Source organism: Phyllostomus hastatus, unplaced genomic scaffold (assembly GCF_019186645.2).
Source record: "Phyllostomus hastatus isolate PE091 unplaced genomic scaffold, TTU_PhHast_1.1 phas_scaffold_78, whole genome shotgun sequence".
Taxonomy (NCBI): Eukaryota; Metazoa; Chordata; class Mammalia; order Chiroptera; family Phyllostomidae; genus Phyllostomus; species Phyllostomus hastatus.
This window is the reverse complement of record NW_025334041.1, coordinates 65,831,480-65,845,735: the sequence shown is the minus strand read 5'-3', so window position 1 is coordinate 65,845,735 and position 14,256 is coordinate 65,831,480. Positions and strand designations below refer to the sequence as shown.

Sequence of the window (14,256 nt, the reverse complement as noted above, 5' to 3'; positions counted from 1 at the left end):
TCCCTCTCTCTTTCTTTCTCTTGCGCATGCACGCGCATTGCTAGGCTCCTAGCATCTAGAATAGCAATTGCTGTTCACTTACCATTTGTTGAGTGAATAAAAACTTTGAATGACTAAGGCTAAATCAGTGATATTGAAAGAAGCTTAAATTTAAATAGGAAAGCACTGAGGGAAGTTCAGTAGTTAGAGTTGGGAGGATGAGACAATAGGTGTCTAAACCTTCTCGCAAGGTGGATGGCCCCACACTCTGGTTAGGACGGGGCTCTGTCTGATGGATTGGTAGCTCTGCTGCCTTTAGAAACAGCCCCTCCAGTCCCCCCAGTGATGCAGCGGAGCCCCGCCCCAGGAGTTTCTTGGGTTGTGTATGTTTTTCCCATTCAATCCGTAACAGTGCCAGGAGAAAGTGGTGTTATATGAACTAACAGTTTCTCCTGAGGCACAGATGGAAAAGTCACTCTTATTTGAGGCCTGATTCTTTTCTCCTGCCTTCCTTTGGAGCACTGGTGCCATCCCAGGAGGGCCACCAAAGGGACGCTTCCAGACCCTCAGCCTCTAACCAGAACCCAGCTGTGTGGGCTGTCAGCACTGGCAGCTAAGGCAGCACAGGCCAGTTGGTCCCCTGGGGACTCACCTCAAATGACTGCTGTGGGCGTGCAGCATCTGAGGGAGACAGAGCTGGCAGCTCCGTGCCTGAGTTAACTTCTGTGTCAGCTCTCCAGAAAACCCTCATTCGGGAAACACAGTGCTCAGGAAAAGCTGAGCACGTGGCCTACTTATGGGCGCAGCATTAATTACGGGATCTCTGGTGCCTGTCTTCATTTAGCCAACTTCTGGGGCTGTGAGGAGGGCTGATTTATCCCAAGGCACCCCAGGCCCCTTTCTCTGAAACTACTTCTGACACATCAGCCTGGGTTAAGCTGCACTGTGGGGTAGCTACTGGGTCGGAGTAGGAACGGAGGACAATGCAGGCTCCAGGCTTGAGACTGGTGGGGCCAGTACTACTGTTGTCAGGGGTTTAGGGCAGCAGAAGCACTTGTGTGGGCCCTGCACAGCCCCTTCTGGGGTCTGACACCACTGGCAGGATGTTCCGGCCCAGCTGGGCCTCCCAGAGCCTCACCCTAGCTTGATTCTCTTTCCATACTTATCTTCCCCTCCCTGAAAAGTTCATGGGCCGCCCACACGTGCATGCTCATACGTGCACCATCCCCAAGGGACCTGGTAAACAGCTCCCTCTCTCCCATGGAGTTGCATTGTGTTTTGCAGACTTCATTCTTCCCAGCTCATTTGTGAAACAAGCAAGGGGTATCATTACCGTTCTCTTGTTAAGTTGCCTGAGAGGAAAAAAAAACAAACAAGGAAAGTTTTTCCTCCTCCAAGAATCTAATTACTTGTTGGGTGAGCCCTGACCCATATACATTTCCAAAGAGAGAGACACTCGATGCCACTGAAGCAATGTCCTTGGATGGGACTCAGAGACCCTCTGCCTGCCACTCCACCGGCTGCTGGCTCTGTAGCCAGCCTGGACCGGAGCCAACACTTTGCAATGAATTTCAGCTACCTGATTACTTGCCTTGGTCTTGGGACGTGCCTCTCTGTCTTTGACACTTCTGTCCCTGTGCAAGGCGCACACTTTCTTTCCTGCTACCAGTGCCATGTTTCTCGCCTTCCTCTCGCGCCTCTGAGCAGGCTCTGCACTTTTCACCGGCTTGGGTTTTTGCATGAACACATTCTCATATTCGTTTATCTGCCTGGCTTCTCTCCCTCCTGGACTGTGGGATCCCTGAGGTCAAGGTCTCTACTGAGTCACCTCTATATTCTTAGCACCTGGCATAATCCCCACACATGTGGGGTGCCGGGAGGTAGGCCTTAGGCGCGAGCATTCGCCATCCGATGACCAAGCTTTGCACACACCCTGCTCACGCACCACCCCAGATCCCAGGCTCTTGATCCAACACCTCATTCCTTGTCAAATTCTGCACTTGTGTTCTGACACTGCCAGTGTGTTTTGTGACTTGTTTTCCACTTCCCTCTTAGCCATGCGTTACTCTGTCGGGTTTGTGTAGGGTTCTCTCCCTTCCTTCCTTTCTTCCATCCTTCCACTTCCTCCACTGCATCTCCAGTTGGGCCTGGAGGTGCCATGTGCAGAGAGGACGTCGTAGCAGTTCACCTTTAGGAAATATGCCCAGACACACAGTTTTTATTTTTCTGTTTTCCTTTTCTGAAAATGTCCTTAAGTAGTCCGACAAAGGCCCTGAGTGTTTAAGGTTTTCCCCTTCGTCGACGTGGTCTGATTCTCACTCATGTTTTGTAAACTGTCAAGAGAAAATGGTGCTCACAACCCAAGCTTGTTGAGAAGACACTGGCAGGGGTGGTGGGCCTGAGAAACCTGGACGTCACAGCAAGGGCAGTGGTCCTCTGTGATGGGGAGCCTGGGGCATGGAGATGGGTGTCTTCTGAGTCATGAAGTTTTTAGGCCTCTGGCCCAGGGCTGACCATCTGGCTCAGCCCTAAGCAGCTCAGTGCCCTGACGGCTACCTGATGGAGGTGGTCAGGGCACCGTCTCCCTCGGGTTCTTGCACATCAAGGCAGCTATAGGTTGAAGATCACGGAATTGAAGTCCAGATTCCCAAAGCTCCAATGAGTATGTGAAAACCACTGAGTGCTTTATTTCTCCAGATGATATCTGTGCCAGAAAATGCAGAAACAGGTCCCCTTCAGCCAAGGTTGTCTCTCCCAGCCCCTCCCGTGCGAGTAGAGCACCCTGTCTTCCTCTGCCCGCTCTAACCCCTGCCTTCCTTTGGCCTGACAGATGGAGACGTGTGCATGTGGTGCCCCTCGCTGCGAGAGATCATAGAGGTATTTCACAGTCTGGGTGCCCACAGCCCTGCTTTGTACCCACTGGAGCCATCTCAACACAGTGAGAGGTGAGTACCTCCCCTTCCTCACACCCTGTCTCATTTATCCCCTGGGCACTGGCCTCTGTTCAGGCCACCAAAGTGTATACGTTAAAGAGGGGCAGCTTTTTCCATGCCATTATACCTCAGTACAAATGTTAAGAAACAAAACAAAGTATCCCCCCGCAAAAAAAGATTCTTCTAAAAATATATTCATGCTGGAAAATATTAATTTAAAGTATTTCCTATTCTATAAATGTACTACAACTGGCCATTCATCGCACAAAGCTATCTATTTAATTATTTCTGAAATGATCCTTAGCTCAGTGAGCTATTATAGGTTAGAAAAAGAAAGATATCCTCTGATTTTTAGATAAAATTATGTACATTTTTCTTTTTTTCCCAGGTTAACAAAATGTCTACTGTGTTTTTTCCATTCCTGTTTGTCCCCCTTATGCCACCCTTCCCTCCCCACCCCACAGTCATCACACTGTTGTCCATGCCCATGAGTCCTTTTTCCTCAGTCCCTCCACCCCCTAAGTCCCCACAGAGCTATCAGCCTGCTCTCTATGAGTCTATCTATTTTGCTTGTTAGTTCAGTTTGCTCATATGAGGGAAAGCATATGGTATTTGTCTTTCTCCGCCTGGCTTGTTTCACTTAGCACGATTTTCTCTAGCTCTATCCATGCTGTCGTAAAGGGTAAATTGTCCCATAGTTGTTTTATCCACTCATCTACTAATGGACACTTGGGCTGCTTCCAGACCTTGGTGATTTTAAATAGTGCTGCAGTGAACATAGGGGTGTTTATGTTCTTTCAAATTAGTGTTTAAGGTGTTTTCGGATTAATTCCCAGAAGTGGAATCCCTGGGTCATAATGCCGTTCCATTAAAAGCTCAAATAAACAATTTAACTCTACACTTAAAGGATTTGAAAAAGAACAACAAACAAAGCCTGAAATGAATAGAAGGAAAAAATAAAGATCAGAACAGAAATAAATAAAATAGAGTCTTTGAAAAAAACGATACAAATGATCACTGAATCTAAGAGGTGGTTCTTTGAAAAGATAAACATGATTGACAAATCTTTAACCAGACTCAACCAGAAAAAGAGAATACCCAAGTAAATAAAATCAGAAATGAAAGAGGAGAAATAACAACTGACACCAAAAGAATACAAAGGATTGTAAGGAAATATTATGCATAATTATACGCAACAAACTGGACAACCTGGACAAAATGGGTAAGTCCCTAGAAACATACAATTGTCCAAAACTATATCAGGAAGAATCAGAGAATCTGAATAGACAGAATACATCTAGTGAAGTGGAAGTAATATAATTTAAAAAACTCCCAACAAAGAAAAGCCCTGGACCAGATGGCTTCACAGGTGAATTTTATCAAACATTCTGGGAAGAATGAACACCTCTCCTTCTCAAACTATTTCATAAAATTGAGGAAGAGGGAAGACTCCCAAGCTTACTTTATAAGGCCAGATTTATCCTAATTCCAAAACCAGATAAAGACACTACAAAAAAAGAAGAAAACTAGAGGACAACATCACTGATGAGCATAGATGGTAAAATCCTCAACAAAATATTAGCAAACCCATTACAGCCACACATCAAAAAGATCATATATCATGATCAAGTGGCATTTATTCCAGGAATGCAAGGTTGGTACAACATTCACAAATCAGTAAATGGAATATACCACATAAACAAAAAGAAGGATAAAAACCACATGATTGCCCTGGCTGGTGTGGTTCAATGGATTAAGTGCCAGCCTGTGAAACAAAGGTTCGAGGGTTTGATTCCCAGTGAGGGCACATGCCTGGGTTGCAGGCCAGGTCCCTAGTGTGAGGTGCACCAGAGGAAACCACACATTGATATTTCTTTCCCTTTCTTCCCCCTCCCTTCTCCTCTCTGAAAATAAATAAATAAAATATTTTTTAAAACCCCACATGATCATATCCATAGATGCAGGAAAAGCATTTGATAAAATCCAGCATCCCATTTATGATAAAAAAAAAAACTGTCAGCAAAGTGAGAATAAAGGCAACATACCTAAGTACTTTTTTGAAGTAAGAAAAAGTTACTGAACTTGCTGTAGCCCACATGGTGAAGCCCAGAGCCTGAGGGAATTACAGAACAACTCCACATGAGTGCCTGAGAATCTTGAGCACGTGAACTACCCAGCTCCCAGACCTAAGGGCACAAAAAAAACAGGCATGATGCATCTTGCTGCTTTGGTTGACATCTCTCTTTGCCCCCTCCTGACTCAGAGCCCTTGCTGCCCCACCTCTTCCAAGATGTATCCCAGTCTTTTCAGTCCATCTCCACACCTCTTACCTGGCTCACACCTAATACTTCATAGCCACAGTTGTACATGTGATTTCCACAATGCTCGATATTGTTTTGTGGGTGTGCCCTGGGCTGGGTGGGTACAGCGATGCTAATTTGCATAAGCATGGATCCTGCCTTCCAGGAACAAAGCCATACAATAACACATGGATGACAACTGTTGGGTGGGTGGTGACTAGGTCTGGGTTGTAAACACCTTGCACATGGTTAGCTTGTTCTACAAGTTACAGTGCATCTAAACTCTTTCTTGAGAATTCTTTCAGAAGTTGATTTGAGATACAATGGAGCATTTAGAACCCTGAACAGGTTGTTATATAGGAGCCCCACCATCCTGCAGACAGTCCCTCATCCCAGAAGGTGCCCAGCCCCCTTCCTTTGCTGTAGTAGGCAGATGTTCACCTGGGGGGAAGGTCCAAGCTTTCTAAAGAACCTGCTCCACGACCGTGTTTAGTAATTGCCAAACCAAATCACACTGGCTGTGCTATAAATACGAACGTGCTCCAGCCCTCCCCACCCCTCAAGCTCCGAATCTGGTGTAATAAGCCACTTTCCCCTTCCCGAACACAGAGCTGCAGTCACACCACCATCTAGGATGAGTCAGGAAAGAATTATACTCAGAAAACAAATTCATGTTGGAAGTCAGGTAGGGTACTGTGGGGTTCAGAAGGGCTACTTCTAACTGTTCTGATGAGCACTTGGTGCCCACTTGGCAAGTGGGAGGTGGCTCTGGAGACTTATAACCACTCAATTCACAAAGCACTCTGCAAAGAGCCACTTTTGTCTCCCTTCCCTTCTCTGTGGCTAACTGCCACTTTTGCTTCAGAACAAATCCACCTTGTTTGGAAGCCATGGGAGGCAGGCAGGTCAGCACTGCAATTGGGGTTCTTTAAACGTGCCATCTCAAATACCTGGCAACACAAACCCCACCATGTAGACTTCCAGCTTTACAAGGGGCAGTTAGCCCTGTGCAGAAGGCAAGCAGAGCCACTCTGGCCTCAGGCCAGGCCCAGAGCGCCACCAGAGCTACTTGGTGACAGCTTTGCCCCTTTCCTTGGGCCCCGCACCTTGGGCTTGCTGTTGACACCATTTCCTAAGAGGATTTAGAACTGGCCCCAAGGAGCTGGTGATGGCTGCAGGAGTGATTCCCCTGTCACAACACTGTAAGAGCAGGGTGGGACCACTTGCCAAACCACTAGTCTGGGGAGGTTTTCCTTCCTGGACACAGCTCCTTTAGAGAAGCAACCAAGTCCTGGACACCCTCCGGTGACCTCATTGGGGTGGGGGGTGTCAAAGATGCTCAGGTGTGTTTCCTGGCTGGCTGGCTGCCTGCCTGGCTGGCTGCTGTGATTGGGAAGCTCAGAGAGTCAAGGGGTGGGAGGATGATGCCTCTAGGGTGTTTAGGAGCCAGCTTCCAGCCTCTCCTCCATTGAGGATGTGACGACTCCCCTGGATGCATGGGCCACAAGAGCAAGTGCATGGCAGGCTGCCTGCTCCCCACCACCCTCCTCACCTTGTTCCTGAGCAGGCTCACAGGAAGCTTGTCCCATGCCAGCTGGGTCCATGTCAAGCACATCTCCTCTCTTCCAACTTTCAGGGCTGTCCCATCTAGGGGTCCCCTGGCAGAACAGGTGGATCTCCTGCAGGGCCCCCACAGAACTTGGCAATGGCCGAGGCTGGAAACAAGGGCTGAGCAGTCTATGTACATGGGCCCATGACTTGGCTGACATTCCAGTTGCTATGAGAAATTCGGGTTTTCCACCATCTGTTCTTAATCTCAGATTTCCTTAAAACCCATAACCATCTTATGAGAGCTGCAAGACTTCCTTTGAGAAAGACACAGCTCTTTCGCAGTGGACACATGCAGATGGTCTGATGTCCACCTGTTGCAAAAGGAGCAGCCCTCTGTCAGGAATGAGGCTGGGACGGTGAAGTCAGGAGGCTGTTGGGGGTGGGGGAACAGAGGAGGAGGGGCGGGAGTATGCACCCTGAACAAGAGCTCCAACATCCTCAGAGGAGGCTATGCCACATGGCTACGTAGTCTCACCTGGGAAGAGAGGGGAGGGCCTCAGGTAGCCATGGCTCATCCTCCAAGGCCACTTCTGATTACAAAGCCCAGCTGAAGAGCCCTGGTCAGGTACACAGGACTGGCCTCAAACAACCAGGAAGCGTGCTGCAGTTGCCCAGTGATGGAAGCCTTCTTTAACTTGGTCTTCTGAAAGGTTAAATTGATGCAGTGCCCAAACAGATAAATAAATGACAATCCATTGAAAGGGCATACTGTTGGTAATTGGCTCCCTTGGGACAGTATAATCCTATGCAGGTAAAGTTTGCCTTTCCCTCCCTTTCCATTAGCTTAGCATTGATTCCTCGGCTGCCATAGAGCACAGCTGACAGGGCCGGCTTGACTGGGCATTGCAGAGCTCAGGGAGAGAGCACCCTGCTCTGCTGGCAGCCTGCATGTGGGGGCTCTGACGGCGGGGCCTTCAGAGCAGCGTTTGGTCACTTGGTCATTTGGTCATGGTGGTGGCAGTGCCCACACACTTCCTCACCCTCCTCCTGCTGAGAATGTCAGAGCTCCACATAGATAGTAACTAGTATTTTCTTCAGCCCCTTGGAAAAACACATATGGAAACTGAGTGGCATACCCTCTTAAGTCAGTGAGTGTAAAACAGTATTGTTGTGACCCAAACTCCAGCTCCTGGATGCTACTCACAGGGCTGTGAGCCCTGACCTAGCCAGCTGAGGACAGGGACCAAGGGGCATCACAGATGAAGCTGTTTTACTCATGGAGTCACATCAGCTCATTCTTAACCTGCTGAGTGCAGTAGGGGAATGGGATTTTTAGGTTGCAAATTCCTGTGCTCCATGACCCCCTGATGTGAGCAGTGGCAGAGGCCTGGGGATCAGCTGATACTGCACCCCAGAACCTCAGTCACAGACTACATGCTTCAGTCAAGTAGGTCCTCAAGAAGCGGGGCGGGGGGGAGATGGAGGAACCTGCTCTTGTCTGCTGCTCCCCAGGAGAGGTGGCACAGAGAAATAAATGCTGGCTGGCTGGCACACACTCCAGGTGGCAGTCCCCTCTCTCCAGGGGGTGCTGGCATGCCCTCCCAAAGCAGAGAGAGCTCCATCACAGACACACTTCCCCTCACCAGCTCATGTGCTCCAACCCAACTCCCTTGGGCAGCAGCCAACCGTCTGAAAGCCCACTGCTCCCAGCAGAGGCGTGAAGCCCACTCTGTGATGCCGCACCCTTTGGGAAATCTGAAAGCATCCCCCCCATGCTTGCTTACCCCGTGCGTGCTCACAGGCTGCTACAGCTGCAACTTCCATCGCACTGACACAGCCTGCGCATGTCCAGATGCAAATGCCAGCCTCACCCACTTCCCTGGCCTAATAAATGCTAAGATCTGGAAGAACAACGGAACCCAGTCCTAGCCCGCCACCCCCAACTTTGGTTTGTTGGCATCAACTTCCCTAGGGCTGAGGCAGGGATCTCCTTCCTTTCCTCGAAGAAGCAGCATAGTACCAAGTCAAGAAGAGCAGAGGCCTTTCCCTGGAGTGTGTGGGAGTGGCGGTGGCTGTTATTGTCAGCAGTGTTGTCTCTTCTTCATTTACTGACAGCCCGCTGCTAGCTGGACCCCAAGGTAGTTAACAAGAGTAGAAAGTGGATGAGACACAAAGGGAGCCTTGTCAAAACTCACTTCACTTAGTTGCAATCGACAACATACTCAGCCACCGAATCATTTATCCAATGAGCATGTGCCTGGGAAACTTGTGTAAAGGGCAGTGTGACCCTGCTCTCTGAAGCATCGTGCCACCCTGAGTGTGATTCTAGTGTTCAAAGAGGTTGTTTTTGCTTTTGGGATTTTGTTTGTTTGTTTGTTTTTATTCTGTTAAATATGGCTCTGGCCTCTAACTTCATCTAGGCTCAACTAGATCTGCTCCGTCACTCGGGCGGAGTTGTCCCTGGGCCCCAAGTTCTTGAGCAAGTGCGGCCCTCTCTCTGCCTCCGTCCTCACCTGATGCCCATTCCTCCTGTTTCCTTCCCTTTGTTTCTGTCTTGCCTTAGAGTGTTTAAAAGGGAGGCTAGCCTGAGCCAGGGTGAACAGCAGGACACCCCCCAGGAGACCGCCTTGGACATCAGCCTGAGCTATATCTACAAGGTGAGTCAAACAGCTGTCTCTGCTCCCAATCTGGACCTATTCAACAAGTTAGTTTGGAGAGTCCCATCAAGCACCACTGCAGGCACCAGATGGGCAGCCAGCAGTGATGCTATGGTACGCTCACACTCCCCATGCCAGCACTGATGCCAGCCGAGGACCCCATTGGGCCTGGCCTCTGGCCTCACCGCCTGTTTATCTCAGCTCTCACCCAATGTGGCCAAGGGGCTCACAATGCCTGCCTTGCCTCCTGTCTGCCTTGTCTCCCAGGAAGGCCATACTGCCCTAGTGCTCTCTCTGCTCTCCAGTTCCTGACACTGTGTGCCCTAGTACAGCCAGGGGCCACCACTGATGAGAACCTCTTGGACCTGATTGAGCTGCTGTGCAGAGCTGGCCTGGACGTGCGGCTGCGCCTGCTGCCCCAGACAGACCTCCAGCAGCTCCTGCTCCTGCTCCTTGAGAACATCCAGGAATGGCCAGGGAAGGTACACTGAGTCCCGGGGCCCAGCCCCAGCCCAGCCCCAGCCCAGCCTCCTCCGTATAGTCCCAAGTTACCCTTAGTATAGATGGGGATGGCACTGCTCCGAGGTCATGAAGCCACATGAATGCTAGGGATCATCCCTCTTGTCCTGGCCTCCATGACCAGCACTCCTCCCCTCCACAAGGGAGCTGGTGAAGAGCTCAGGGTGGAAGGTGATCCCTCCCCCACCCACCCTGGCACTGGTATCCCCACAGCTCCGGCAGCTGTGCAGTGCCCTGAGCTTGGTGTCGGATCACCACCACAACCTGCTGGCGCTTGTGCAGTTCTTCCTGGATGTGACCTCCCGGAGCAGGTGGGTGCTCCTGTACCTCTGCCTCTTCCCCCTGACACTCATCCCACCCTGTGACAGCTGGGGTGTGGGGATCCAGAACCATCCCCAGCAGTCCCAACAGACCTTCCACTCTCAACAATCTCTAAAACCCAGGAGAAAGAACTAAAAATACAACTCACTAATGAGTTCATTACAAATGAAAAAGGCCTAATTTTCTTACCATGGTTTTATTAGCAAAACAATCGTCTTGCACAATTAGCTTGTGACTACAGGGGTCCCACCCTCTTTTTTGCTGCTGCTTCCCCAGTCTTTGGTGGGGGTTCCTTCTTGTCATTCAGACCTCAGCTGCATTACACCCCCTGATCATCCCCACCCGGCTCTGCCCCACCTTCCACACTCTTAGTTTATCAGTCTGTTTTATTTTCTACTCAGCACTGATCTCTGCCCAAAATGATCTTACTCTTTGTCTCCTTGTTTATGGCTGACTCTTCTCCATGTTACTTACTTCCAGGAGAGCAGGTCCCTTATCTGGGTCACTGTCATATCACCCCTATCTAGAACAGTGCCTGGCACACTGTTGACCAAGGTGAACAAACTCAGCCCGTGGGGAGATAAGAAGCATCAGCTAGACCTGGCCTCTGTCCCTTCTCTCCTCCTTGCCTCTTCCCCTGTAGGCCACAGGTTCAGGGGATTTATTGCCCTTCCCTGAGCAGACAGACCACTCTCCAGCTCCTCTCCTCTGCTCTCCTGGCTCTCCATGTGCAGCTCCTCCCACCTAAAATGACACCACTTCTCACCCTTCCAATCAGGCGTGTCCTGGAGCCCACCTCAGGAAGACCCCCAGCCTTGACAGGCACCTCCACTGGGGCTGGCTCCCTGCAGCTCCTTCCCCAGGGTGGCTTCTGGGAGCAGCTTGGAGTTTTATTCAGCCTCGTGTCCCCAGGGCCCAGCCAGGTTTGATCACCCTGAGACCAAGTCCAGTCCTGAGATGGGCTCTCAGTCTCTTCCCTATGAATCTGGGTGAAGGAGAGGAGGCCTCTCTACAGTCCTGAAAGGGAAGTGTTTGCTCTGTATTTGGAAGAGCTGGGCTTCATACCTTTACATGTGTACATGCATGTGCATGCACACAATGAACTGCATTCTTTTCTTTTTTAAAAAAAGGTTTTATTTATTTATTTTTAGAGAGGGGAAGGGATGGAGAAAGAAAAGGAAACATATCAGTGTTCAGTTGCCTCTTGCACGCCCCCAACTGGGGACCTGGCCCGCAACCCAGGCATGTGCCCTGACTGGGAATCAAACCAGCGACCCTTTGGATCGCAGGCTGGTGCTCAAACCACTAAGCTACACCATTCAGGGCTGCATTCTTTTCCGTAGCTTCACAGTGTTCCCATCATATGTGCAGTCAGACCCCTCACTCTGGGTATTTGTCCAGTGAGTATCCGTGTGTACCAGCTTTACACATTTATGCAGATATCGCCACAGGATAAATTTCTTGAGGTGAAATTGCAGTCGAAAAGTATGCATGTTTAAATTTGGCCTCCAAAAATAGCTGTGCCGATTATTAATACCACCAAATAGATGTGAAAACACCTGTTTCTCCACATTGTTATTAATATGTGCATCCTCAGTTTTGTTTTTAAGTTGTAGTGAATCTGTTAAGTAAAAAACACCATTCTGTGGTTCTAATTTTCATTTCCCTGATTGCAGTGAAATTGAGAATCTTCTCATGTGTTTATTGGCCTTTTGTTCCTTTTATTGTAAATTATCTTTGCTATTTCTTGCTCATTTTCTATCTTGTCATTCATCTCATTATATTGACTTACATATTGCTTATTATATATGTTTCACACACACTGTACTCTCTCCTAAAGCTGTAAATTGTCCTTTTTAAACCTTTGTGTATGATTATCTTTCAATGAACTAAATTTTGTTTACATTTTTAAAAAAGATCTTATTTATTTTTAGAGAGGGGAAGGGAAAAAGAAAGAAAGGGAAAGAAACATCGACATGAGAGAGAAACATCAATTGGTTGTCTCTCACACACACCTCAACCAGGTACCAGGCCAGGCGTGTGCCCTGACTAGGAATCAAACCTGCAACCTTTTGCTTTGCAGGACAATGCTCAACCAACTGAGCCACACAGATCAGGGCTTTCTTTTCTTTTCTTTTCTTTTCTTTTTTTTTTTTTACTTTTTAAAGAAACTGTTTATTTTAGAATAGATTTAGATTTATAGAAAAGTTTGTTGGAGAGCACAGACAGCTGATTGTGATAGAATCTTTCTATCTCGAACAGGAAGGCCTACTGAACCATAAAACCTAAGACCCATAAAAATACTGAGTTTTGTATCTTTCAGTACTGACACCATTCTGTCGGTATTGGCTCTTAGTCCCATCCAGACTCTGTGCTTTGTAGCTATGAGACAGGGATCTAATTTGCATTTGCCCGCCCCCAAAGAACCAGTGCACCAACACCAATTTTTTTGTCTCACTTTCATCACATCCGAAACATATGGCATCACTCATCTGTTAGCAGCATGAAGCTTTGATTCCAAGAATCAGTGGCTGTTACAGGCTCTCTTTGTAGCTCTGGGCCCTAGGTTAGTGCCCCTTAAATGCCAGGAGTGAATAAAATGAGCAGCCTTTCCTTGCTTGCAGACAGACACGTCAGCCAGGTGACACTTTCTGCCAAGAGCTTCTCCAGGAAAGAGATTCACCATCTGGACGGGTGTTATTTATTCATTCACTTAGATACTTCATTGTGTTTCTTTCTCTCAGTACATAAAACATGTAAATAGAACAGAGTTCAAAAGGCACCAAGGAGTATGTGTTGAAAATATGCCCATGTACTCCCTCCCCTTCTTGTCACACCAAGGTATGTTTCAGCAGTCATTCCAGATTGGATCAGTAGCAGCTTCTAATTCTTTTTTCAAGCACATTGTACTCACTGTGGCTTTTAGCTGTCCTCCCAACCCTGTTGCCTATGGTGGTGATTTTGAAGAGCTTGCTGGTGGCCTTGTACTGCCCTCACTGGTGGCCACCCCACTGGACCCAGTTCCCAGTCTGACCCCAGGAAGGAAGGCATGTTGTGGCAATGTGACGATGGACTGTCACATTCTTAGCCTACCAACTGGCTAAGCACAGAGCAAGAAGTCCCACCAATGTTGACATGGCACAGGCCTCCCCCCACCTACTTTGCTGACCAAGACTTCAAGGGATGTGCCATAGATTGAAGGCAAAGTTGAGCTTATCCTGGAAAATGAAAGCAAATACATTGAAAACCACCTGAAGGGGAGGTCCTTGGAGGGAAGTCTGTCTGGGCACCATGGCCCCTCCAGGGTAGTTCCAGCTGTCCGGCTTCTGTCCAGACCCAGCACACGTTCTCAGCAGACCTCTGCACCCACTCCCAGGAGCCCTGTTGGGAAGAAGACAAGACGGGGGCCGCTTTTGCTCCCCTGAAAGTGGATGGACTTTCCCAGGCTCCCTATATCACCACCTTGAATGTTTATTAAATTCCTCCTGCGTCCTGCTTGTGGGGGTCCTCAGAGTAGAGGACAGAGTGCCACCATTTGCCTAGCTAGACAGAGGAGCAGACCAGGGCTGCCTAAAACATCACAAAACTGGCCCTGACAATGACAGAGCTCTGGCCCAGTGTCAGCACGATGTGGAAACAGGCCCACTCCTCCCTTGTTCATGGTGCACACTCCCTGGAGCGCGCCATTGCCCTGGAGGGCAACTTGGCTGAATCAAGCAAATGACTTTAATATGTGCAAACCCTTTGACAAACAGTTTGACCTGGGGGCCTAGCAATGATATACTGACAATGGTGTTTAGCATAGTGGTGTTCATAAGAGTGAAAAATTGGAAATTATTTCAGTGCCCCACCATAAATTAAATTGTGCTCATACGAGACTTCCGGCCAAGACGGAGGCATAGGTAGACACACTGTGCTTCCTCGCACAATGAAAATAAGGACAACAACAATTTAGAAACAAGATAACAACCAGATCTGACAGAAAATTGAACTGTA

At 48.7% G+C, this 14,256-nt stretch overlaps 1 protein-coding gene across 1 annotated transcript in view; it reads left to right on the top strand.

Annotated features, from left to right (window-relative positions):
- Nucleotides 1-14,256, top strand: part of FAM178B (family with sequence similarity 178 member B) — a 91,675-nt gene that overhangs the window by 39,483 nt on the left and 37,936 nt on the right. Inside the window, exons 8-11 of the mRNA XM_045828544.1 lie at nucleotides 2,810-2,924; nucleotides 9,327-9,420; nucleotides 9,726-9,902; nucleotides 10,153-10,250. Coding sequence (XP_045684500.1) covers nucleotides 2,810-2,924; nucleotides 9,327-9,420; nucleotides 9,726-9,902; nucleotides 10,153-10,250 — 484 coding nt within the window. The remainder of the gene's footprint in view (nucleotides 1-2,809; nucleotides 2,925-9,326; nucleotides 9,421-9,725; nucleotides 9,903-10,152; nucleotides 10,251-14,256) is intronic.